Source organism: Solanum pennellii, chromosome 2 (assembly GCF_001406875.1).
Source record: "Solanum pennellii chromosome 2, SPENNV200".
Lineage (NCBI taxonomy): Eukaryota > Viridiplantae > Streptophyta > Magnoliopsida > Solanales > Solanaceae > Solanum > Solanum pennellii.
Window position 1 is genome coordinate 39947925 of NC_028638.1, and position 22626 is coordinate 39970550.

The following is a 22626-nucleotide window of genomic DNA, read 5'->3' on the forward strand; positions in this document are numbered from 1 at the left end:
ATCCTTCAAATCATGCGAACTTAATGAGATCATAAACAAATGTAGACTGTTCCATATACGGCTAAATAGAAGGCTTACAAAGAGTCAAAGTTTATGAACACATCTAATAATCTTAAAAAGACAAATTAATAATGAAATGTAAAGCAACACAGATAGAAAAGATTCAAAAGGCGAATCCTAATTAGTTAATTGATTGACTAGGTACAGGAATATATTGTAGACAGTGAAATATTTTGTCAAAGTTTCTCAAGTTTAAAGAAAATGATAGAGAAACCAACTTATGGAAAAAAATGATTTACTTACCATACACTGCATGCTGCCTGCAGCCTGTAGGAGCCTATAGTAATCTGCTGATTATTTGATGAAATTAGCTTCAGAATAATAACATGGTTCGATCATTGTGCAGAAAAGCAAGAGTTTAATATCATGAGCAAACGACTAAAGTTTTTAGTATTAGACCTCAGGAGAGAAAAATGTTGTAAATCATAAAAATGAAGTCTTAGCTTAGGAGCTTTGTCCATCGAATGATTTCTATATAGTTTGTACTGTTATAAGTGGACAAAGCATGTCATACATCTCCAGAAGTCAACCTATCCATGTACATCCCAAGGGGGGGGGGGAGGTTGACACCTTGGTTTTCCTCTTCTTTTTTCATATGGTAGCTTCTAGTTCTAAGATCAGCTTATGGCATGTGCATACCCCCAAGCAAGCAAATTACCAGTTACGACGGTAAAGCCTTTGTAGATCCTTGCAGTGCGTGCATGTCCATGGAAACAATGGAGGATCCAGACAATAGGAATGGATACAGAGAGTCTCGCATAGATGGCATTTGACTAGTAGGTCCTCTGGTTCTCGACAAGAGCATTGACAACAGACTGGAGTTCTTGATGACTACATAAACCAAAATAACAAAAACAAAAAAAAAATTGAGCTCAGGAAACTGAAACGCAAGATGCACCCCTGTTCTTCTCTTCTTCATGAATGTTTGGATAGACACGAGTTTTAGCAAAAACGTTAAAGCAACTCAGGCAAATCATTAGAACATGCAGAATAAATAACACATTGACACAAATTACTCAACAGTGTTATCATACGGCTGTATCGCATATTGAAATAAATAACAGAGCTGTTTTGCTGTTCAATTCTACCCAGACTAGCCTAAAAGGGCAGCTTTTTGATGTATCACTTTGTTACTCTTTTTATTAGGAGATTTTAACCACAAAAGCCATTAAGGATGGATAATGACAAATACATATGGAACTCAAAGCAGGTGTCAGCACCAACATTCAGTGCAGATCTCGTTCCATAATTTCAAGTGAGATACTTTAACCTCCTTCATTTGCTTTGTGTTCTTGCTAGTTTGCAGTCATTATTTCCTTTATATCCTGCTTTGATTACACTTCTTTTGAGCCAAAGGTTTATCAGAAACAATCTCTCTATCCCATAAAAGGGTAAGGTCTGTGTACATCCTACCCTCCCTAGACCCCACTTGTGGATTTATTCTGGGTATGTTGTTATATACTTTAACCTACCATCTTTGGCCTCAACCTATATTAACTGGATAAAAGTTTTCAACTGTTAAAATTGTTTTCTAAAATTACTGGTTTCTGAAAAGTCAACAGTGCCAAGGGGAATAGCTCTAAGTTGGTTGTGGACAGGTATGCCTACAAGTAACCATGCTTCAAGAACAGTACGAGGGCAACTCTTAATACTAAATTGAAGAATAAGATGAGCATCAGAAGTAGTGGAAGTAAGATACCTACTTTGATCTATAAAACTGAATAGCATGATACAGGCAACTCAATGTCCCAGTCACACTCATTACACCAAATAGGGAAATATTAAGGCTATTCAGGCATCCGACTCAAGGCAGTTAAATAATACTTCAAATGTGACCTTTGCCTGCACCTGTAGGAAGAGAAGGCCCACGGATGCAGAAAAGGTATCCAATAGTATGGTAATACATGTTAGTTAGTGACAATGATGAGATATAGATATTCACATCAATGTACAGAACAAACAAACAGGAGGTGATGTTCTCCACATAACAAAATAGAATGGAAACTGTCATTGAACTTACATTTGAAGGCAACCTTGGTGTTACACCCTCAGGAAGTATATATATGTCCATTTCTGGATTCTGCTCGGGAATAGTTTGGGTGTATATCTTTTGATCAGCAGGAATTGCATCATCAACCTTTCTAATGGCAACAAAACTAGCCTTGCACAAAGGGCATGTTGATACTTTTCTGCTTGATGCCTACGATGAGGGCATTATGAAAGGTAGATATTAATTGAAACAAAAAGAAAAACCCAAGAAATCACAAGTTTCACTTGCATGCATAAATAAAATTATACATCTCATCACGATGACATGCGAAAATTGGAAGTGAATAGAAAAGGAAACTTCCACAAGACATTGAAAAGACAGATGGGAAGATTTACCATATGATTGGCCCACGTCTGGATGCATGAGAAACAAAAACGATGACCACAGGGAAGCACCCCCCTGGATGAACTGAAGTCTGTCCAACATATGACACAGGATAATGTGGTTGATGTAGACGCTTTGCAAGTATTATCAGGCTCATTTTGGACCTCATCAATAGCTGGGCATGGCTCTTGTCGGTTTCCAGTAAGATCGGAGGAAGCACTTTCTGTTTGTAAATTCTGATTACCACTATCAAGAGGTCTGTTAACTTCAGTTTCCTCAATACCATCCAGGTCTATTCTAATTGGCTCCGACTGATAGCAGCTAAAACCAGATCCATGCCGGTTGTTCACAGAGATTTCTGGCATTTCAACATCCAAGTTGTAAAATTGTGCTGAAGTTTCAAGTTCCTGACGAGCTTGTATTTGGAGACTATGTTTCCCTGAACCCGAAGTAATCTCCAGAAGATCCCCACTAATGTTCTTCTTCATCAATCTACGACTTCTGCGAGAAGTTTCACAAAATTCAGAACTTCTCTTATTGGATTTATGGGAAGCAGAAGAGGCCAAATTCAAATCTTCAATCTACACGAAAAACATTAGGAAAAGAAGAGTATCAACTAAAGTTTCAAAGTAATGGAATAAATAATCACAGTCTGAATGTTATTACCTCTATCCTATGTGAGCCTTGTAAAGAGTGTTCATCGGAACAATCCTTATTTTTAATATTGACATTTGATTTCCTCCTTCGTCTATCCTTGTATTTACCCATCTCAGGAAATAAATTCTGCAGCCAGTAGCATACAAGCAAGAAATGAAGCTTTTTTTTTGTAGATCTTTTATATAGATGTGTCTCAGCACACATTTTGCAGTATAATATATATCCAATACTTAGAGACATAGAGATGTTTGAACGAACATTCTAAACAAAAAATATTATAAATTGGGAATGCAAATGTAAGAGTAAACATGCACACTTGATTTAAACTGAATCAATGTGTTGTTTCCCTAAATTACCTAAATCTCAGGTGCAAATTTAATGTAATTCTTCCATTACTTTTTACTATTGATTTGCGACTGATCTTCAGCTCTTTTTACTGAAAGAAGAAAGTGAAGTTTTTGTCTACTGCTCAATCAGACCAAAGTTGAAAATTGTATGAGTCAATTGAAATAGATGGAACAAAGAAAAGAATATCTCTATTCAGAAACACAAATCTATTTTACATGAAAATGCTAAAGCAACAGAAAGATGTAATCAGCCAGGTGAACACCAAAATATAATGTTCTGAGCAAGAAAACCATCAAGATAGTTGGAGAAACGAAAAGCAGATAATATTTCAGAAAACTGCCACTCAAAAAATGTAAAGGTGCTTTTAAGGAGTTAGTACACAGTTAACAAAACATGTAGAGCTGCTACCACTAGACCGATCTCGTTTTAGATATTACATAGCCCTTTGTTATAATCTGGTTAAGTTGTTGACACCCCTACCTACATTATTTGATCACTGCATTTGTTAATTCTCACCAGTTTCACTGAAAGAGCCTCGCAGTTCACGGCACATTGAGATATGTATTCAAATCAGAACCACACAAGAGATTTCAAACTCGCACATACTGTAGTGCTGATGGTGCATGATCAACTTCTAACCTACATTGCACCAACTCTTTTTTAAAAATGACCCAGATTGCATAATAACTAGCCAAGGGCCCAAGGCATGCAACATTTACGACGTGCATAGATAAAAATTGTCCTAGACAAAATTTAGCTAAAGGATGAAGTTTGCACTGAAAAAATTGATTCTAAAATCCAGGAAGAGCAGGCTAATGTGAATCATTTGTCAACCCGAAGGCACATCTTTGAGCTTGAACTGTTAAACAAATGCAATTTGAACTACCTCTTTGAAGTGCAAGATCTATTTTTGAAAATGATAAAGAGCATTGATGAAAAATGAATGCACCTCTTTTAACAAAGTTGAATCCGTCCAAGAGTTGAAATCCTCTTCAGATTCAATATGAATAGCTGGTTTCTTGGAGAGATTCAATTGTATGGTTTCTATAAGAAGTGTACTATCCAACATTAACGGCCCCACGTCTTGTCCACTGAAAACAATTGAATGCCAAGAAATTAGATTCCAGGGACAGAAATGAAGATATAATTGATACTAAGCAAGCTATACAACCAAATTCCAAATGAGCAATACAGCAGCTATCAGACAGGCAGTCACAAAGAAAGAAACTGCTACATTCTGCTAATAAATTAAATGTTGATTAATAAATTCTAAGACATTTCGGTCCATGACTTATGTACTTCAGAAGTAAGAAATAAAACTATTGTGATAAAAGATAAATTTGTTGTTATGAGAAGAATGAAAGAAATAATACTACGGCTAGATATTTTGAGAGAAGGCTCAAAGGATAATGCAGTCATGCATATGCATTTTCTCTTCAGAATTTTTATAAGCGCAAAAAATATTGATTAGCTAATTTTTTGTCTTTTCTTGATTCATAGCCATTAGATGACTAAACAGTAAGATTTGTGCCAGTAGGCACCAGAAGCATAAAGATCTCATCAAGTAAACAGCATCAGCAGAAATGTCAGACAGTAATTCTAGATTTCAGAGAAAAAAGAATGTTTTTTCCATCAAAGTTCCATATTATTTTATCTAGTTCTCTCCAGCTGAGGGGGGCTGCATTTGTATGAGGAAAACCCTTCTGCAATAGGCACCAAAGGTCAAGTCCAGTCCAAATAAGTTAGCCTGGCAAAATAAACACTAGCTATACAAACCATGAGAATCTTTAAAACAAAAAAAAACATTGCACTAACCAGTAAGCCAGTATTTAAACTTCCTCCATTTCATTGTGTTTGTTATAATTTGACTTGGCACAAAGTTTAATAAAACAAGAAAGGCTTTTGACACTTGTGTGGCTGTAAAACTTTAGGAACTTGTGGTATTAAACATGTCATAAAATCAGTATGGCTACAAAAGCTACTTCAATAAGGAAATATAGGAATGTTCCATTCTTATTGGCATGGACTAATAAGAAAATAGCGCCAAGAAAAGTGGAATGGAGGGAGTATACCACTGAAATGTGTAGGGAGCCTCCGGAAGACGTCTTCCTTCCTTAATACAATCTTCAACCCACTTATGGTTGATTATTGACATTTTGAACTTTTTTGCAAGCTCATATTTCTTCCCTTCAAATCTCCAACACACCTAACCAATAGGAGCAGCACACACATTAACACTATATGGATTCACCAAACAACTTCTCTAGCTTTTAGCATTATCCCAAAGACTGGCTCTAACGTTATGGTGGCAGAAATTGAACTATATTGCTAGACGTTTTCAAAAATGTCAACAGGTGTGTGTCAGATTCGCCAAAAGTAGTGTATATTTTTGGAAAATCCGACATGAGTGCGGCATCAAAAGTGAAGGCTTGGCGCAGCTAAGGCAGAAAATACAGAATTTATAGAAAATAAATTGAATGTTAAATACTCAAAGGACCCGATAATTGAAGGTGGGGCAGCAGAAACTTAGTGATATTTCTTATACTCCAATTGGCAGAACCTTTGACCATATAGAAACTGTTCTCTGAATAATCTCCATAGATGGCTTTGTTTGTGGAATCTTGCAAGGTGAACAAAACCACCAAAGATCTAGGTTTAGCACAAAAAATCAACTTAGGCAGATTATACTCATAACTGGATTTATTTTAAAGATGGTTGAGCTCACATATAGTGAAGGACCACATCAGGCAACAATAGTCACTGAGATTAGTTTAGTGACACCAAGGTTGTAATTGTGGCTTCTTTCCCATTAGACCGTCCACTTCCCCCATTTTTGGGATTTCAGTGTCGCGATTTATTTATCCAAAATGCTATGTTGTGTTCTACTATTAATGATATATAACATGCTTTGTTCAATTCTTTGCAGAGTCTAATAGAATTTCAAGTATTTTACATAACAAAGAGAGTAACATTATGAAATTTCCAGGATTATAATTGAATTCGAATAGTGAAATCCTGACATACCAAATGAGTGATCGACTGGTTCATTGAACCGACATAACTTGCACCACTCTTATCGATCAACTTGATAAGATTAAATCTCTCGGTACCGTGGTATCCACTGACTGTAGCAATCACCGATTCCATGCCTCGGATAGGTAAAGGCCGGCGCTCTGAGTAGCAAAAAGAATATGAAATTCAGAAATATTGTCTACCGGATAAAACGATGAAACACCTAAAATTAAACCCTATATATCAGATAATGTTGTTCCGCAAAGCACAGAATGTGATTTTACCTTTATTATGCCGTCGATTCGCCTCTTCCTCATCCATGGAAGCTCTGCAAGTTGCCGGGAATGGGAAATTTTTGAATTTGTCGATTTGTATGCCGCGGGGTTTTGAATAAAAGTAGGAAAATGTTTTCGGGTCGGGTTTCTCATGGTCTTAGACCTTAGTAAACTTAATTTTTGAGAAAATGAAATAAGTGGTCCCTAAACTATTATAGTAGATCTAAAATAATCAATACTTGCATTCTAATTCAATCTTTTCTCTATTATCTCATTATTTCTTCCCTTTATTTTGTTTAAGTCTTTTCTCTATTATCTTACTATAATCAGGGGCGGATCCATGGATGGCACCCATTAATCTTAAAAAAGAAACTTTGTATATATATGTATATATGTATAACAAAGTAAATATATGTTTTTTTTGCCACCCATGGTGAATAATCTAATTGGCAAAGCAACCCATTTGCCACTCGGATAGTGAGGGTTCAATCCTCGTCAATAACATTAATTTTTGGAAGCTTTCAGCTTTTTTCTTCTTTTTTTCTCTTGTTTCTCATTTTTATTCAACTTTTTCTTTCTTTTTTTTTTCTCTCTTTATTTTGTCATTTCTTTTTTCCTCTTGTTTCTCATTTTTATTCAACTTTTTCTTTGTTTCTTTTTTTCTCTTTTTATTTTGTCATTTTTATTAATGCGTGAAGGTTTTTTTTCCTTCCATTCATTCTTATTTATTTATTAATTTGAATTGACTTTTATTCACCATAATTGATTCTTAAGTTTCTTTACTTTTTCTTTCACGAATTATTAATCTTTTGATATGAGTGTCGCGTGTTTATTGTTTTATCAATTAATGAATACTGAATTATGAATGTGACATAAATATTATTAAGAATATATTTAAATAGTAGTTTAAAAAAAAGTATTTGAAAATGGTGAATATTATTACTAGAGTTCTTTTAATTTGTTGGTTCTTTCGATCTTCGCCAACGTTCTTGATAAGTAGAATGACTAACTGAACTAAATTTTGTATTCTTTTTGTTATATTTTGCAACAACACATAAAGTCGATATATTAAGTTAACAGTATTAGATAGTTTATAAAAGCTCAAATTTTAGTATGAAAATTCTTTTCTTTCCTCAAAGTTTTAGTGAATAAAGCCACTAATTCCTAAAAAGAAATAAACATTGAATTGCTTAATTAGTATCTAAAAGAAAATATTACTAACATGCATGTTTAATCGATTTGTTTATAAAAATCGAAAAAAGAAAAATAACTCGATTGTAACCTAAAATTAAAGCAACCTACTTGCATACTTAAACAATGTGGCACCAGGAACTTGAAATCCTAGATCCGCCTCTGACTATAATGGTGTGTTGGTCGTTATTTTATGCAAGTTTGAATTAAATTACACCAAAAAATTAGCATCAATGATCAAACTGTACAGAACACAGCACAAGACAGCAGCTTCAAACCATTACAAAATCAATATCAAACTACTACTACATCAGACTACCAAAAATTTGCACCAAACAGCAGCATTCGAGCACCAAAAATCAGCACCAAACTGTACAAAAATTAGCACAGAAACTGTGCCAAACTACACAAAAACCGCACCAATAAACATCACCAAGCTGCACAAAAACAACACCAAACTTGACAAGGTTTTCTTTACAATAGCAGCGTCAATGAAGAAAAGTAGAGGGAAAACGAAAATTAAGAGAGAGTAGCTGAATTACGACATTAGTTAACGGTGTGTATAAAAATTTGACAAGGACTCAGAGCTTTACGAGACTGTAGATAGTTAAAGGACTATTTCCGTTGAGTATATAGTTTAGGAACTATTTTAAATCTACCATAATAGTTTAGAGACCATTTATGTCATTTTCTCCTTAATTTTTCCATGCTGTTGTTTTCTAATTTACATGCAATGCGATATGAATGGTGACATCACATGTCATATATTCGAAATATTAGATTGTCTTCTTGCATATTTTTATGTTTGTTTTGCAATGCCCATACATCCAAAAGGTCACACTTCAAGGTGGAGGATTTTATCTTGTATGAAGAGAATAACACCCTCAGGTAGATGATTAAATTGGTGAGTATTTTTTTTTTTTTTGTCATTATAACTATAGTGACATCGGCATCTAAACGATCGCTGCGCGAATGTGTTGCATGAATAAATAACAATTTTTTGACCTAAACTTTTAGGACGGTATATAAGACGAGAGAATCCTGTCTTTATTTTGACTACCCTAGGCTAGAGGACTTGACGGAGCACATCAAATGCCTAAGAGAATGTACGAGGCAGATTAAAAGATGATTCAACAAGAGCATCGACTGTCGATGCAGACTTGAGGCTCACACCATAAACTTCTATGAACTTTTTCATCAAGTAAAATGACCTCAATTTTAATTTGGTACTAGATAATATTTCCAAATGTGTGATATGAAATCTTAAGACTCCTAAAAAAACGTCAAATATGGTTAACTTGAACCTACAACGCAGCTCATCAAGAAGCAAGATTTCCTTCGTTTACATGAACCAGCATCAAGTCACTTGATGCAGTGAATTTGATCTTTAGGGACACTGCAAATAGTAAAATTGAAGTGAATGCTCGAGATGTATTCCTCAAGAAATAACACAAAACTGGAGCTGGAATCATCTACGTGCTGGATTTCCACCTTGTGCTGATGCATCATATCCAGGACCAACATGACCTGGTGAGGGAGCTGCCCCAGGAGGAGCATTTCCTATAGGTGCTACCTGTCCTTGAGTTGCAACACCGCCTTTGGATGATGCGTCATAGTTAGAGGCCTTGCTAGGATCATAAACAGGTGCCCCATATGCATCATAGCCAGGTCCTCTGTAAGCTTCATAACCCGCTGCCCTCTGAGCATCATACCCAGGTCCCCTATCATACCCATGCCCCCTCTGAGCTTCATAAGCTGCTAAACCAGATCCTCTTTGCGCATCATAGCCAGGACCACTTGATCCCATTTGTGCTTCATAACCATGTCCAGCGGGGCCTCTAATTCCCCTTTGTGCATCATAACCAGACATATTTGATGTATCATAAGGAGGCCTGTTTGACGGAGGCACAGGCTGAGCTCCAACTTGTGGAGAGTCAACAGCAGGAACTCCTCCAACATTAGTCCCTGTTGGTACGGAGCCTCTACCCTGCCATGTAAAATGTAGAGATAAGGTCAGCTTTTGGCACTTGCCACAAATAATATCAAAGGAGAACATTCATCTTATCCAGAATTTGGACAGGAGACACAGTTTCTGTGAAACAAGACAGTTCAATCCCTCTTTTAATATTTGAGTAGTTTTTGGGTATGCGCTTTGCACATTGTACCTGTTAATGAATACATAATTTCTTTAGTACTAAATAATGTGGTTTTGAGTTATGCAAAAAAGTAAGTCCCTGAAAATTATAAATCTTTATTCCATTCAGCTAGTAGCTCAATACAAGAATAAATCCTGCTCCACATTAGTCCACAAATGGCTTATTGTGATTTCTAAGAGACTTCTACAGAATATCTTATGAAAGTTGTAATCTCTCAATTTGACACTGAGAACAAATGAGTAACACAAAAGATCTTCAAACATTTGTGCAATTACAAAAATTGAGAATTTGAAACTTTTGGTCTTTTACGGAATTGGGAATGAAAAGATTAAAACCTATAGCTTATAGTGCAAAATTTAAAATTAAATAATATCGAGTTAATATTATGGAGACTCAACGAATATTAAAATATATAGACCAGTCATTTGTTGTAATGAATCAAAAAGAAAGAAAATTAATTCAGACTACATTTTGTATCATTGTTGCTCCAAGTTTACATTTTTACAATTTGATTCTTACTACCATGCATAAACTATTTCTGATTTCCTTCACCTTTATGGAGACAAATTTACGTCATTTAATAGTTTCATCAACTTGAAAAATAAGTGTGAGTTTTTGGAGTTGGATGAACTTTATTCCAAGGAATATATTTTTAGGCCTTCTTCTGTGTACAATTCGCTTAGATGTGGATTCAATCCCTTTCAAGGTAACAATACTCATTTGCCATGATTCGTTTAGTTAACAGTAAATGTAATTCAAATAATGAAATTTCAACTGATCTAGGCATCCTAAACATTAGGACTAAATGTGTAGTTCAAATAAGAAAAAGATCTAATAACAAAAATGTTAGTTGATTTCAAATTCATAAACATTAGAAAATTATTAAATTACAATTCTGTCTAACAGGAAATCCAGTTGTAAAGGGTGAACGACATTTTCCTAAGGTGTTCTGTGCTTGATGATAATATTATGGATAAAGCGACTTCAATTCCTCTTATGCACTTATTTTGTAGTTCATGCTATTGGACTACAAATAATTGAACCATACATTTCTGGTCAGCCAAATAAGTTGGGCAAAAGAATGAATACAATAGCAAGTTTCGAGTTACACTATTTGGTTAAGAGGTAGCTCTAGTATTCAAGATAACAATCAAATGAGTTACCGCAGAGATCTGGATCATCTCTCTAAAGGCATAACGTGGTTTCAAGAAACGTCTGAGTGCATTTATTGGAAAACTTCAAATTTACATGGCTATTTGATTAGGAATAATAAATGTTCAAATAGAAAAGGAAATTCTAATCTAAAATATCCATGAGTGATGAATCCACAGCAATTATTAAGGCACTTAACAGAAGAGTTACTAATGTTAGAGGATAGGTTCATCCGAGAAATAAGAGTCAAAATCCATGTAGGTAAACTAAGTATTCAAATTTCACTTCACAATTATTCCCCTTCTTTTACTTTGTTTTCCCCTGTTCTCCCATTCTTTTTATCTTCAAACTTATAGTTTTTTCTCAAAAAGAGAACACAAAGACCACACGCATAGTACCAATATCTACCAGCTCAATTTTGACGAATATAATTTAGAGAACTTGAAGCATAAAAAGGTAGCATTTAAAACCACAGAAAACTTTCCAACTTCCTCGATTCAGAGGGATTCATTGTAGAACTAACGAATACATGAAGAATAACAGATTAAACCTGATAAACTCCATAGCCATCTGCATAGATGTTTTGCCCAGTAGCATAATTATTAGTGGCATCATTCTCATTGTATCCAGTTGAACCACCATAAGGTCCACCTACATATATATTACAACAAATGTAATACTAAAACTTTCAGCAACTGCTATGGCCATTACCAAAAAAAAGAGAAGTGATTGAACCGATGAGCTACCTGTTTGTCTGTCAGCGTTAGAAGTGTTTGCCAACTCTGCCCTAAGCTTTTCCACCTCTCTGGACATAGTCATGTAGTTCTTCTCCATCACTTGAAGAGATTCAAGATGATCACTGTATAACTTCCTCTCGCACTCATAGGTAGTCCTGTCAACCGATTTACAGGTAACCAAAAACGTTAACAAGAAGTTAGCACTCATTGAAAAGCCTTACCAAACATTACTTCCTCTCTCCTCTCCAATGCTTATAAGCTATGAGCCTGATATCCTTGAAGTGTTCCCTAAATGATTTAACCTCAAATGCATACTATAAATTTAAAATGAACTAGACCACATACTGAGTAAAATCCTTTAAAATCAAATTTGTGTAGGACCACTACAGTGAGAGATCTGCACAGTTTCTCTATATATCCATTTGATTCTTCAGTCTACACATACTCGCCTCATCATGATTTGTTTGTCACTTCTTTCAACTGGAACAATTCTATTCCAATTTAGTGGAGGGAATCTTATCCATGATTATGATGTGGGCTTGGTAAGAGGAAAAACCTATGGGTAAATCAGAATCATGATCCTTTGAGGAAAACTAGTATTAGAACCAATTCGCAGCACAAGTGGATAAAATATTAGCTTTGGGGCTGAAAAAAGAAGGTGCAAATTTAGCAAGCCATATCACAACGGGCTGGATGGGAGGAGTGAAGCAGGTCATGGGAGAGAGAGAAATTATCCATTGTATATAATGTTTATGTACTCCTTCCTTTCCAATTTGTTTGTCTTAGTTACTATTTCTATTTGGACAATCAAAGAATTCTTTCTTTGAGCACGTTCTTTTTCAAATATTTCAATAGTTAGCTATTTTTCGACCTATAGTTCATTTTATGTAGTTTCTAATATGTAAGTTTAATTTCAAAAAGAATTGAAAATTCTATGTCCGAATTCACATCGAAAATTAGTTAGTTTGACCCTTGTACTCCGAATCAAGCCAAACAAATTGAATTGGAGGGAGTAACTCAGAAGCACTGTCTTAGTGCCTGGCTGTTTTTATCTATAATATCACTACTTACCAGTTTCAAGAAAATATATACATGTTCACACCTAATAGACAGAAAATGGACAGCTTTAGATGTTTCTTTAAAAAAAATGGAAGTCCCTAAATCAACCTGCATATTAATTGGAAGTTGCTAATCTTTAAAGATATTTAGACCCAGAAGAGAGTCATAGAGCATTACTTTTGAAAAAAGACACATACTAAACTATATACATTGTTAAATTTTCAAAGGAAGTAACCATTAGTGTACACTTAAAGGTTTCTAAAGGAGAGTGTACTATGAATGTATCTTAGCACAAAGGGTAACTTTTCCTTTCAGGTTCTGAGCATCCATTACTCTAATTACGTCAGAAGACCCTTTCTTGTTAAGTTGCATTTCATCCCAATAAAAAAGAGAGTTACCAGAGAATTACCGGCACTGCTGATACTCCTTTTTTAGGCTCTCCAACTCAGCCAGCAAACGAGGAATATGTAGCACATCAGCGTGAGCCCTTTGAAGATCCTGAGTCAGCATTTGTATTTTAGCAACAAGATCCTGCCTTGCTGCAAACAAAGTGCGAGCTTCCCCTTGTGCTTGCGGCAATTCTTTTTTGATAGATTCAGCAGCTTGAAGTTCAGCCTCTATCCTAGAAATTTTATCATTGAGGCCTTTAGTCTCTTGTTCCCTGTTGGCCTTGACTGTTTCTATCTGAACATGCAACATTTGTAGCTCATGTTGTGCAGCAGCTAAATCTCGCCTCAAAGTTACATGGGTGGCAGCAAGCCTCTGATTTTCTGTAGTAAGTTTTTGCATCTCAAGATGTTGTGCACCAATCTTCTGTTCCAAAATCTCTGGAGGAGGTAGCCTGTCAAAAGGGGGGAAATCAACTGGTGGAGGGTTATGCATAGGAGGACCAAAAGAATCAGGATACATCATGCCGGGTCCAGGAGGCGGACGCCTAATGTTGGGAGGTGGCCCTCGACCTTTGCTTCCCATTGAGAGATTGTGCCAGGAACCTGTAAACAAGAAGTACAATTACTTAACATATAGAAGGCATCCAAAGAGTACCTCAAATAAAATCAAGAAACATAAAACTTGTTTCACAGGATACGTTGGAGATCATAGAACGCAGCAAAAGAGGAGTAGCATTGCCACATGGTTTCAAAGAAAAAAAATGGAGCACTTGGAATCAAATGTTCCTCTAGGGATTGGCATTGCATTTGTTCTTTGCCCCTCGATTTTCTGACCTATTAGCAGATCAAAAACTCAAAGGCCAAAATCCCAATAGTCAAAATGCTACATCCCCTTCACTTCAAAAGGCGAAGCAGACAATTATCCAAGAAAAATTATTACATTCCTATGACTTTAAGAAAATTATGCCACACAATCATATGCAACTTTGATTTCTCATAAACCTTTCCTATTTCCAGGAGAAAACCAGCTTTATACCTCCAAGTTTCATAGTATATAAGGCTAAGGCAATTAGTTCGATCAACCATCCAAAGATACTGCACTATTCAAATACATTAAGGAACCTTGGATGTGAATAGCAAAACACAACATCCCAAGTTGTCAGATTGATAAAGCATTGCTTTCATACAAGACAAACTAACTCAACCACAGTCCTCACACTTTCCTTGATAATTTGTTCAAGACAATGACCAAAATAACCATAACATACGGGGATACTTTATGTTGGTCCTTGATTTATCACTCTTACATATATTCTCAATAACCTGTAAAGGCTATTCACAGTCAAAAACACTAGTTCTGTCAATAAACCTCATGCCCTAATTTTGTAGAGAACCTCTATCTTCATGTCTTTCCCTTGATTACCAAAAAAGCAGACTTCGCAGTATGAATGAGTCCATCAGAATACACTCAAATGCACCAGATTTTTCACCCAACTTTGCACCAGATTCTTTTACTCTAAAAACGGCAGCAATGAGTGCAGCATAATTCCCGATTCAAATGACACCAGACAGCTAATAATGGTAAATGATAACTACAACTAAACTTTTCAATAGCTAAACTAAACATGACTGGATAACCAAATTAACATAAAACACCAAAAAGTTGTACAATTACATAAAACCAAAGATTATCCAATAATAAGGATTGAGGATCAAAATTAGATTACCTTTGAACAAATTGAACTTGCTTCAATTAGGGCTTCACCTTCCCTTTCGAATCGGAACAATCTAAACAATTGGGCCTTTTTGGAGTGCTAAGAGAGAAGATAAACGAATAGGTTCGACAGAAATCTCGCAGAAACGAAGAAGATAAAGCTACAGTCAGCTAAGCTCAGAGAAGAACTAGGGCTAACTGAGAATTTATTTTTATCGATTTGCTTCTGAAACGGCGAAACAGGGACTAAACTGGAATAACAACTTCAAATAATAAACACATTGTAACGCTGCTTATTTCAAATATATTAATTCACTAGTCAATCAATAGTTTTGGTATCGAATAAGCTAATAATTGTAAATTATAGTAAGACACAAGAAAATCTAAATTTTGAGGGTATGTACGCATAAATATTTAAACAAAAAAAATAAATATGATAATTCTTAACGGATTAATGGTTCATCTAATAAAAAATTGAATAATTCGTGTCTGTACCGATAAAAAAGTAATTATAAAATTTTCATTTATTTACCAATGGTCAATTCGGTGATCCAACATCAATAAATCAATAAGTCAATTTTGTGATTGACTTATCAGTTACGGTTTGATTTTGAACAGCGCTATCGTTGTATCATTTAGTTCGACTAATTTAGATCGTCTCAAGTGGGTTCATTTAGGAGTAGTCTTTTTTGTAAAATATTTATTCATACTCAATACTCGAAATGAAATTAAAAAATGAGCAGTCTATCGTACTAGATGTAAGTATTACAAAAACTTAGAAATCATAGAATCAATTGATTTTATCTTTTTCTTTCGTGTCTTCAGAAATATCTAATGAATTTCATAATTGAGTAATCCGGATAACCAAGGGAAAATGTTCTTTAGTGGAGCTTCGGGCTCTTCAATTAATCCAGAGTTTCTTGAGTTGTGTATGATGACATTGTTGGATTATTGTATCCTAGAGAGGACAAGTTCAGAGTGATACTTCTCAATCCGTGTAGATTATGCTGCATTGGCTTGAATCTCTAAAAAAATAGTGAGTTATTCGTGCCTCATTCTAAAAATTTTATTTATTCCTTTTTGTTCATTTTATTTCAGTTGTAATTTGTTGCGTCTGTGGTATATTACACCGACACACATTATCTTAAAATTTCAAATCATAGAATTTGAATCGCGAAATAATTTTGAATTTTCAATTATTACTAATTAAATTATTCGTAGTTAAAATCAATGGAAATTAAGTTTGAGATTGATGCATTTTCTCTTCATTCTCTCTATTTTTTGTACGCACGGAAGAGAAAAAATGAATTTATTGAATTAATTTATTTTAAGTGTTTTAAAGTCAAAGTAGTATTTAAGCACATTAAAAGCTAAATGAAAATAAGAAGAGGAGAAGCGACAATGTCATTATACTTTCTAAACTGATTTTTTTTTTTAATAATAGCTTATTTGATCAATTTCTAAAATTTGCTTACTTCGAAAAATATGTTTCTTTAGAGAATTTTTCGGGAAAAGTATTAATCTTTTTTCTGTAAATAGTCGTTTTGATTGATCAATTTTTTATAAAAAATTAAAATATTAGAACAATAATTTATGTTTGTGTAATGACTTGATTGACCGTTTTGAGTAGTAAAGTTCTTATTGCATAAATGACTCTTTAGATAGAATTTAAATGAGTATTTTGGACTATTGGTAACTATAATTATAGAATTAATGGAGTAATTTTAATAAATTATTTAGTTGGTAGTTAAATAAGATAACATTAAAATTAATAGAGGATCATTTTTACCACTTCTTATAATTGGTTACTTATAATAATTAGGGTAAAGAAATAAATTGTTAGACAAAGAAAAAAAATGAAAGAGGAGAACAACGAAAAGTCGGCACAATCTAAAGGCACGACATAATTGTCGAGGTAAAAGAAGCATATGTAAATTAAATTTGATGAATAATGTAGATATAGAATTTATTATTATTATTATATTTTATATGGGTAGATTGGGTTGCATATAGTTGCAGTGCATATAAGATCGTAGAAAATGTTCAAGCACCCCCTCAACCTATGTCTGAAATCCCAGAGACACACTTATACTATACTAAAGTCCTATTATCCCCTGAACTTATTTTATAAATAATTATCTACCCCTTTTCGGTTTACGTGGCACTAACTTGAAAAAAAAAGTCAATCAACGTTGGACCCACAAGATAGTGTCACGTAGGCCGAAAAGGGGTAGAAAATTATTAATTAAACAAGTTCAGGGGGTAATAGGACCTTAGTATAGTATAAGTGTGTCTTTGAGATTTCGGGCATAGATTGAGGGGGGTACTTGTGCATTATCCCTTGGATAAAAAGTTAAAGTTAATATTGTTGAGGTCGCATGTTGTTACCACTACAACAAATATGATATATAAGTACGAAATTATTAGCTATAACATCAAATTCGTAACTAATTATTCGCTTTTAGTGACAAAATTTACTTTTCATGCTTAAATATATGAAACACATACTTTTATTGGAGAAACATAAAAAATCGTAGCAACGTTTTGTCCACTAAAGTTTCCCATCAAAAAATTAATTGGCGTCATTTTGTTAAGCAGTGTTAGTCACGAATTTAAAGTTATCAGTGATACATTATTTTGTCATTAATAATGTATGTAATTCATGACAAACTACGACATCAAATTCGCCACTGATTTTAGTGACAAAATTCACTTTTCGTGCTTAAATATATGAGCACATATTTTTAGTGACGAAACATAAAAATCCGTAGCAAAGTTTTGTCCACTAAAGTTCCCCACCAAAAAATTAATTGGCGTCAATTGTTAAGTAGTGTTAGTCAGAATTTAAAGTTATCAGTGACACATTATTTCGTCACTAATAATATATTTAATTCATGACAAAATACTTTTTGTCTTATAATTAATAAAATTTTGGACACAAAAAAAATTCATCTTAAAAAATATGTTCTTACAATATCGACAAATTTGTTAAATATTATAGATTTTAGCTATGAAAATTTAGATTTAATTGTGACATTTATTTCGTCACTAATAATATAAATAATTGGTGACAAATATGTTATTGTCTCCAATCAATCTGTGATTTACTGACAACAAAAAAATTGTCATAAAATATGTAAGGTGTTAAATAGCGACGACTTAAAATTTATAGTGAATAATTCAACTATTTTCTACGAAAAAAATTCATAGCTAAATACATTTTTTTGCTATAATATTTTGCAATTACAAGTGACAACTTACAAAAAGAATAATACAAGTGCTTCATAAGAAATAGACAGAGTACATTTATTAAATGTCAAGTGAAAATTTTAAAACAAACGAATTCGGTCGATTTTGTAAAAACGAAAAAACTCAATATATGAATTTTCTTAAATTACGCAATTATAAAATGCATCATTTGAAAAATACAATACAGGTTATAAGTAATTTGAGTGGGACACGGTTCTACCACTAGATCACTAATATTTGTTGGTCTAACACTTTTGCTTTCTATTTGATACACTTTTATTGATAAGCTCGATGTAAAAAATTAAAAAAAATCTCAAGTATTTGTGCAAATTTTTGTGCTTGTGATTGGTAAACTATATAGACTAAGAGCCTGTTTGGCTCAGCTTAAAAGCTGGTCAAACTGACTTAAAAGCTGATTTTTGACTTATTTAGCTGTTTGGCAATACTCAAAATAACTTATTTTAAGTTAAAAAAACTTATTTTAAGTCAAAAATTAAAAGCTGGGGTAGGGTGCTTTTTTTTTTTTAGCTATAAGCTATTTTAAGTTGACCACATTTTTATCTTTTTGTCCTTAATATTTTCATACAATCTCCAAATTACCCACATAACCCTTACATCTCTTTCTTTCATTTTTCCCTTTTCACGTGTGGCATAGCAACTTCAGCACTTTTATCCAAACGCATAACTGCTTATTTTAAAAATAAGTTTCAGCACTTTCAAAAGTACATTTTTAAAGTTGCTTTTATTAAGCTCATCCAAACGGGCCCTAAGTCGATCTATTTTATTCTGTCTATAAATATGTATTTTAATAGTAATTCCACATACGTACGTAGAGTAACTATACAAAGATAACATCGACTTACAAATTTAAACTTTGCAAAGGTGCGATGTATTTCATGAATTTTTATTAACTTTTTTCATCGGTGTGAAAATTGAAATAAACTAAAAAAATAAGAGCACAAATAAAAGAAATGAACTAACGAGGATTTCAAATATATTATGATGAAGTACTATATTTATGATATCGATGTTCAACTTGAATGGATTATTCATTTTTTAATAGAATCAAAAGTTTAATTTAAAATAAATTTATAATTGCACTAAATATTTTTTAAAATTTACAAAAATAAATAAATAAAATGATAATATCGTACTGAATATATTTAAAGATATTTAAAAAATACACAGTTTATTACAATATAATCTACATTTGAATGAATTGTGGGTGGTTAGTTTCATGCATTTGTGTATGAGTAGAAGTAATCACATAATATATTGTTTCTACAAAGTTAAATTTGAAGAAAGTGAATGAAGTACAAAATGAAACAAAAATGAAGACAAGAGAGTGTTGATCTAATGATAAGCACTCTTCTCTTTCAACCTTAAGGTTGTGAGTTCGATTCCCCAAGACAACGTAATATGCGAGCTCCTAGCCAACAATAAAATTTTGTCGGTAGTAATAACTTTTTTAGCGACGAAGCACGATTCATGAGCTCATGCAGGTGCGCGAAAACCACCAGCGAACCTCCATCGATATTAGCAACTCCATTGATGAGCAACCAATCGACTAGGCAGTCTCTGTCCATAGACTGATTCTTGATGTGAAATTTCTACATAGCATCTGCAGCATTGTTGCAGAAACTATGTGGGAGCTCAATAGCTTTGTCACAAGTTACAACAAGAGTAAGAGTAATGCTACAGTGAGTTTCTTTCAACTTTTTTAGTTATCTAGTGCGGATCGGAGATGAGCATTTCTTAGTTTTCACACTTCATTTTGTAGAGTTCGGGTTCAAAGATTGTTATTGCATTGAAAGAAGTCATTCGTCTTAATTAGTTATACATAATGTAATATATTATCTCGTGTGTCTCTTTGCTTTATGTATAGGTGAAATGCGTATTAGTAGTCATGTTTAAGGTGGGAGAGAGGTACATAATGCAAGCAGGATTATCCTCTAATGGTAATAAATTATAGCGATTCATTCAATTAGGGTTAATTCATCATTCTGTTGCTAATACTCTCCCTCCACGAATGAATTATTTGATTATTTATGTTTGCAGATTCTGATAGCTACAGTTCTTCTGGATGTGAGGATATTTGACATAAATGAATGCACATTAGCTAATAATAATTTCTTTATATATAATTAGTTATGAATATAGTGATCTGATAACTTGTTTATTTTAGTGAATATTTGTTAATTACAGTGAACTCGATATGTTATTTCTAATTTTAACATATACGAAAAACCAAGGAATTGATTAGACCATTTCCAGAAATATTTTCATTATACAAGTGACTATATTTAACATTCAGTTCCTCCACCTGTCTCTCAAGTGTTCTTTACTTGCTTTATTTGTAGGAAATACATTTTGGATGTCATGAAGTTTGTTACTTAGATGATACTAGGAGTCTGAACATTAGTTCTGAAATGTATTTCCTACAAATTAAGCAAGTAAAGAACACTTGAGAGACTAATGGTGGAACTGAATGTTAGAGACAACCATACGTGTAACGAAAATAATGCGGAAAATGGCCCGATCAAGTCCTTGACTTTTCGTATATGTCAAAATTGAAATTAACAGATTGAGTTCACTATAATTAACAAATAATCACTAAATTCAACAAGTTATCATATCTCTATATTCATAACTACATATAAAGAAAGTAATATTAGCTAATGCGCATCCACTTACGTCAAATTTTTCACATCAAGAGAAACTATCAATATCAGAATCTACAAATATAAATAATCAAATAATTCATTCGTGGACGGAGATTATTAGCAACTTAATGATGAATGAACCCTAATTGAATGAATCTTTATAATTTATTACCACTAGAGGATGATCATGTTTGCATTATGCGCCCCATCTTAAACATGACTACTTGTACACACTTCAATTATTCATAAAGCAAAGAGACACACAAGATAACTAAGGCGAAATGCTTTTTTCAATGCAACAACAATCTTTGAAATCGAACTTTACAAAATGAAGTGTGAAAACTAAGAAACGGTTATCTTCAATCCACACTAGATAACTAAAAAAGCTGAAAGAAAAACTCACTGTAGCTTTACTCTTGTTCTGGTTGTAATTGTGACAAAGCTATTGAGCTCCCACATAGTTCTGCATCAATGTTGTAGCTGCTCAGTAGAAATTACACATCAAGAATGACTCCAAAGTTCTAATTTTTTAAACACTATAAAAACAACAAGAAGGAAAGACGGGGGATAGGAGTTCAAACCTGAGAGTCTCAGCAGACTGCAAATGTTGCGGACGAGTACCGCGTGGTCGCTTGGTTGCTCGCCCATTGAAGTTGCTGCCATAGATGGAGGCTCGCTGGTGGTCTCCACGCGCCTGTTGGAGCTCGCCATTTCTGTCTGGCTGCTGATTTCATGACTATTGTTGGATGGTGTTGTTTGCTGCTCGTTCTCTGGGCTGCACTGGCCGGAAAGAAAAACGGAGAGGAGGGTAAAAGGGATCTGGGCGGCGGATTCGGAGAGGATCTGGGCGGCGGATTTGGAGAGGAGAGGAGAGGAAAAGAATGAAGAAAATTGGGGATTTGGGGTCTTTTTATATAAAATAAGAAAGCTAGAATCTTAAATCAGGACCATTCGATCAAATTCGAAGCGAATGAGATAATGAATCATGATGAGCGGACGTAAATTAAATGAGAGTAATTGAAATCCGAATTGGAGTTTGCAACGGAATTAGTAATGGATTCTAGAAACCGTCACTTTCAAATAAATAAATATATTTAGGAAAAAATTATATTGACGGATATTTTCTTCACTATATGATATAATTTTCATAAAAATATATTTAATAGTTTAGCAACCTTTTTTTCGTTGCCCAATATTAATAAAATTTATCACCACTATTTTGTTATTAAATCCGTAGGAAAAATTAGGCGCCAAATTTTTGCGCTAATATTAGCGATGGATTAAATATTCCATTGCAAATCGGTGGATATATTATAAATCAAAAAATCATTTGTTCATTTTGCAACAAAATGGTTATTTCGTCGCAAATTCGTCGTTATATTGCGACAAAATATTGCTCGTTGCTAATATCCGTCGCTAAACGTTGTTCTTTTAGTAGTGTAGATAGAAAATTATATATGGATTAGAGGATTAGAAATAGATAGAATGTTAATGGGGTGTTGTGTAACTTATCCTTTTGTAATAGTGTTGATAGTAGTACTCTTGTTATTTCATTTCTGTTACTATTTATTATTTTGTGTACCCCAATTA

At 33.7% G+C, this 22626-nt stretch overlaps 2 protein-coding genes and 1 long non-coding RNA gene across 3 annotated transcripts; all 3 read right to left on the reverse strand.

Annotated features, from left to right (window-relative positions):
* Positions 1 to 417: 417 nt before the first annotated feature.
* LOC107009390 lies at positions 418 to 6888 on the reverse strand. The gene is made up of 8 exons (XM_015208716.2): positions 6736 to 6888; positions 6464 to 6612; positions 5512 to 5645; positions 4389 to 4530; positions 3101 to 3217; positions 2446 to 3015; positions 2081 to 2260; positions 418 to 891 (listed from the first exon to the last, which is right to left on the reverse strand). Exons 1-8 carry the CDS (start codon positions 6770 to 6772, stop codon positions 715 to 717), a joined length of 1506 nt encoding a protein of 501 aa, XP_015064202.1. The 5' UTR covers positions 6773 to 6888; the 3' UTR covers positions 418 to 714.
* Positions 6889 to 9097: 2209 nt separating this feature from the next.
* On the reverse strand, positions 9098 to 15400 carry LOC107011794 (protein FLX-like 2). The gene is made up of 5 exons (XM_015211442.2): positions 15138 to 15400; positions 13431 to 14013; positions 11972 to 12117; positions 11776 to 11876; positions 9098 to 9904 (listed from the first exon to the last, which is right to left on the reverse strand). The coding sequence occupies exons 2-5, from the start codon at positions 13991 to 13993 to the stop codon at positions 9386 to 9388; spliced, it is 1329 nt and encodes a 442-aa protein (XP_015066928.1). The 5' UTR covers positions 13994 to 14013; positions 15138 to 15400; the 3' UTR covers positions 9098 to 9385.
* Positions 15401 to 19535: 4135 nt separating this feature from the next.
* LOC107008686 lies at positions 19536 to 21930 on the reverse strand. Its single transcript, XR_001455283.2, has 2 exons — positions 21618 to 21930; positions 19536 to 21516 (listed from the first exon to the last, which is right to left on the reverse strand). It is a non-coding gene; the product is annotated as an uncharacterized LOC107008686 (long non-coding RNA).
* Positions 21931 to 22626: the final 696 nt, after the last annotated feature.

Excerpts from the sequence above, each read along its gene's own strand:
- LOC107009390 (XM_015208716.2), bottom strand. The coding sequence starts at position 6,772 with ATGGATGAGGAAGAGGCGAATCGACGGCATAATAAAG. Across the intron at positions 6,613-6,735 it reads GAATCGACGGCATAATAAAG|AGCGCCGGCCTTTACCTATC; the intron begins GTAAAATCACAT and ends TTTGCTACTCAG. Across the intron at positions 892-2,080 it reads CACCAAGGTTGCCTTCAAAT|TCATCAAGAACTCCAGTCTG; the intron begins GTAAGTTCAATG and ends TGGTTTATGTAG.
- LOC107011794 (XM_015211442.2), bottom strand. The coding sequence starts at position 13,993 with ATGGGAAGCAAAGGTCGAGGGCCACCTCCCAACATTAGGCGTCCGCCT. Across the intron at positions 12,118-13,430 it reads AAGGAGTATCAGCAGTGCCG|GACTACCTATGAGTGCGAGA; the intron begins GTAATTCTCTGG and ends ATCGGTTGACAG. Across the intron at positions 11,877-11,971 it reads TAACGCTGACAGACAAACAG|GTGGACCTTATGGTGGTTCA; the intron begins GTAGCTCATCGG and ends ATATATATGTAG.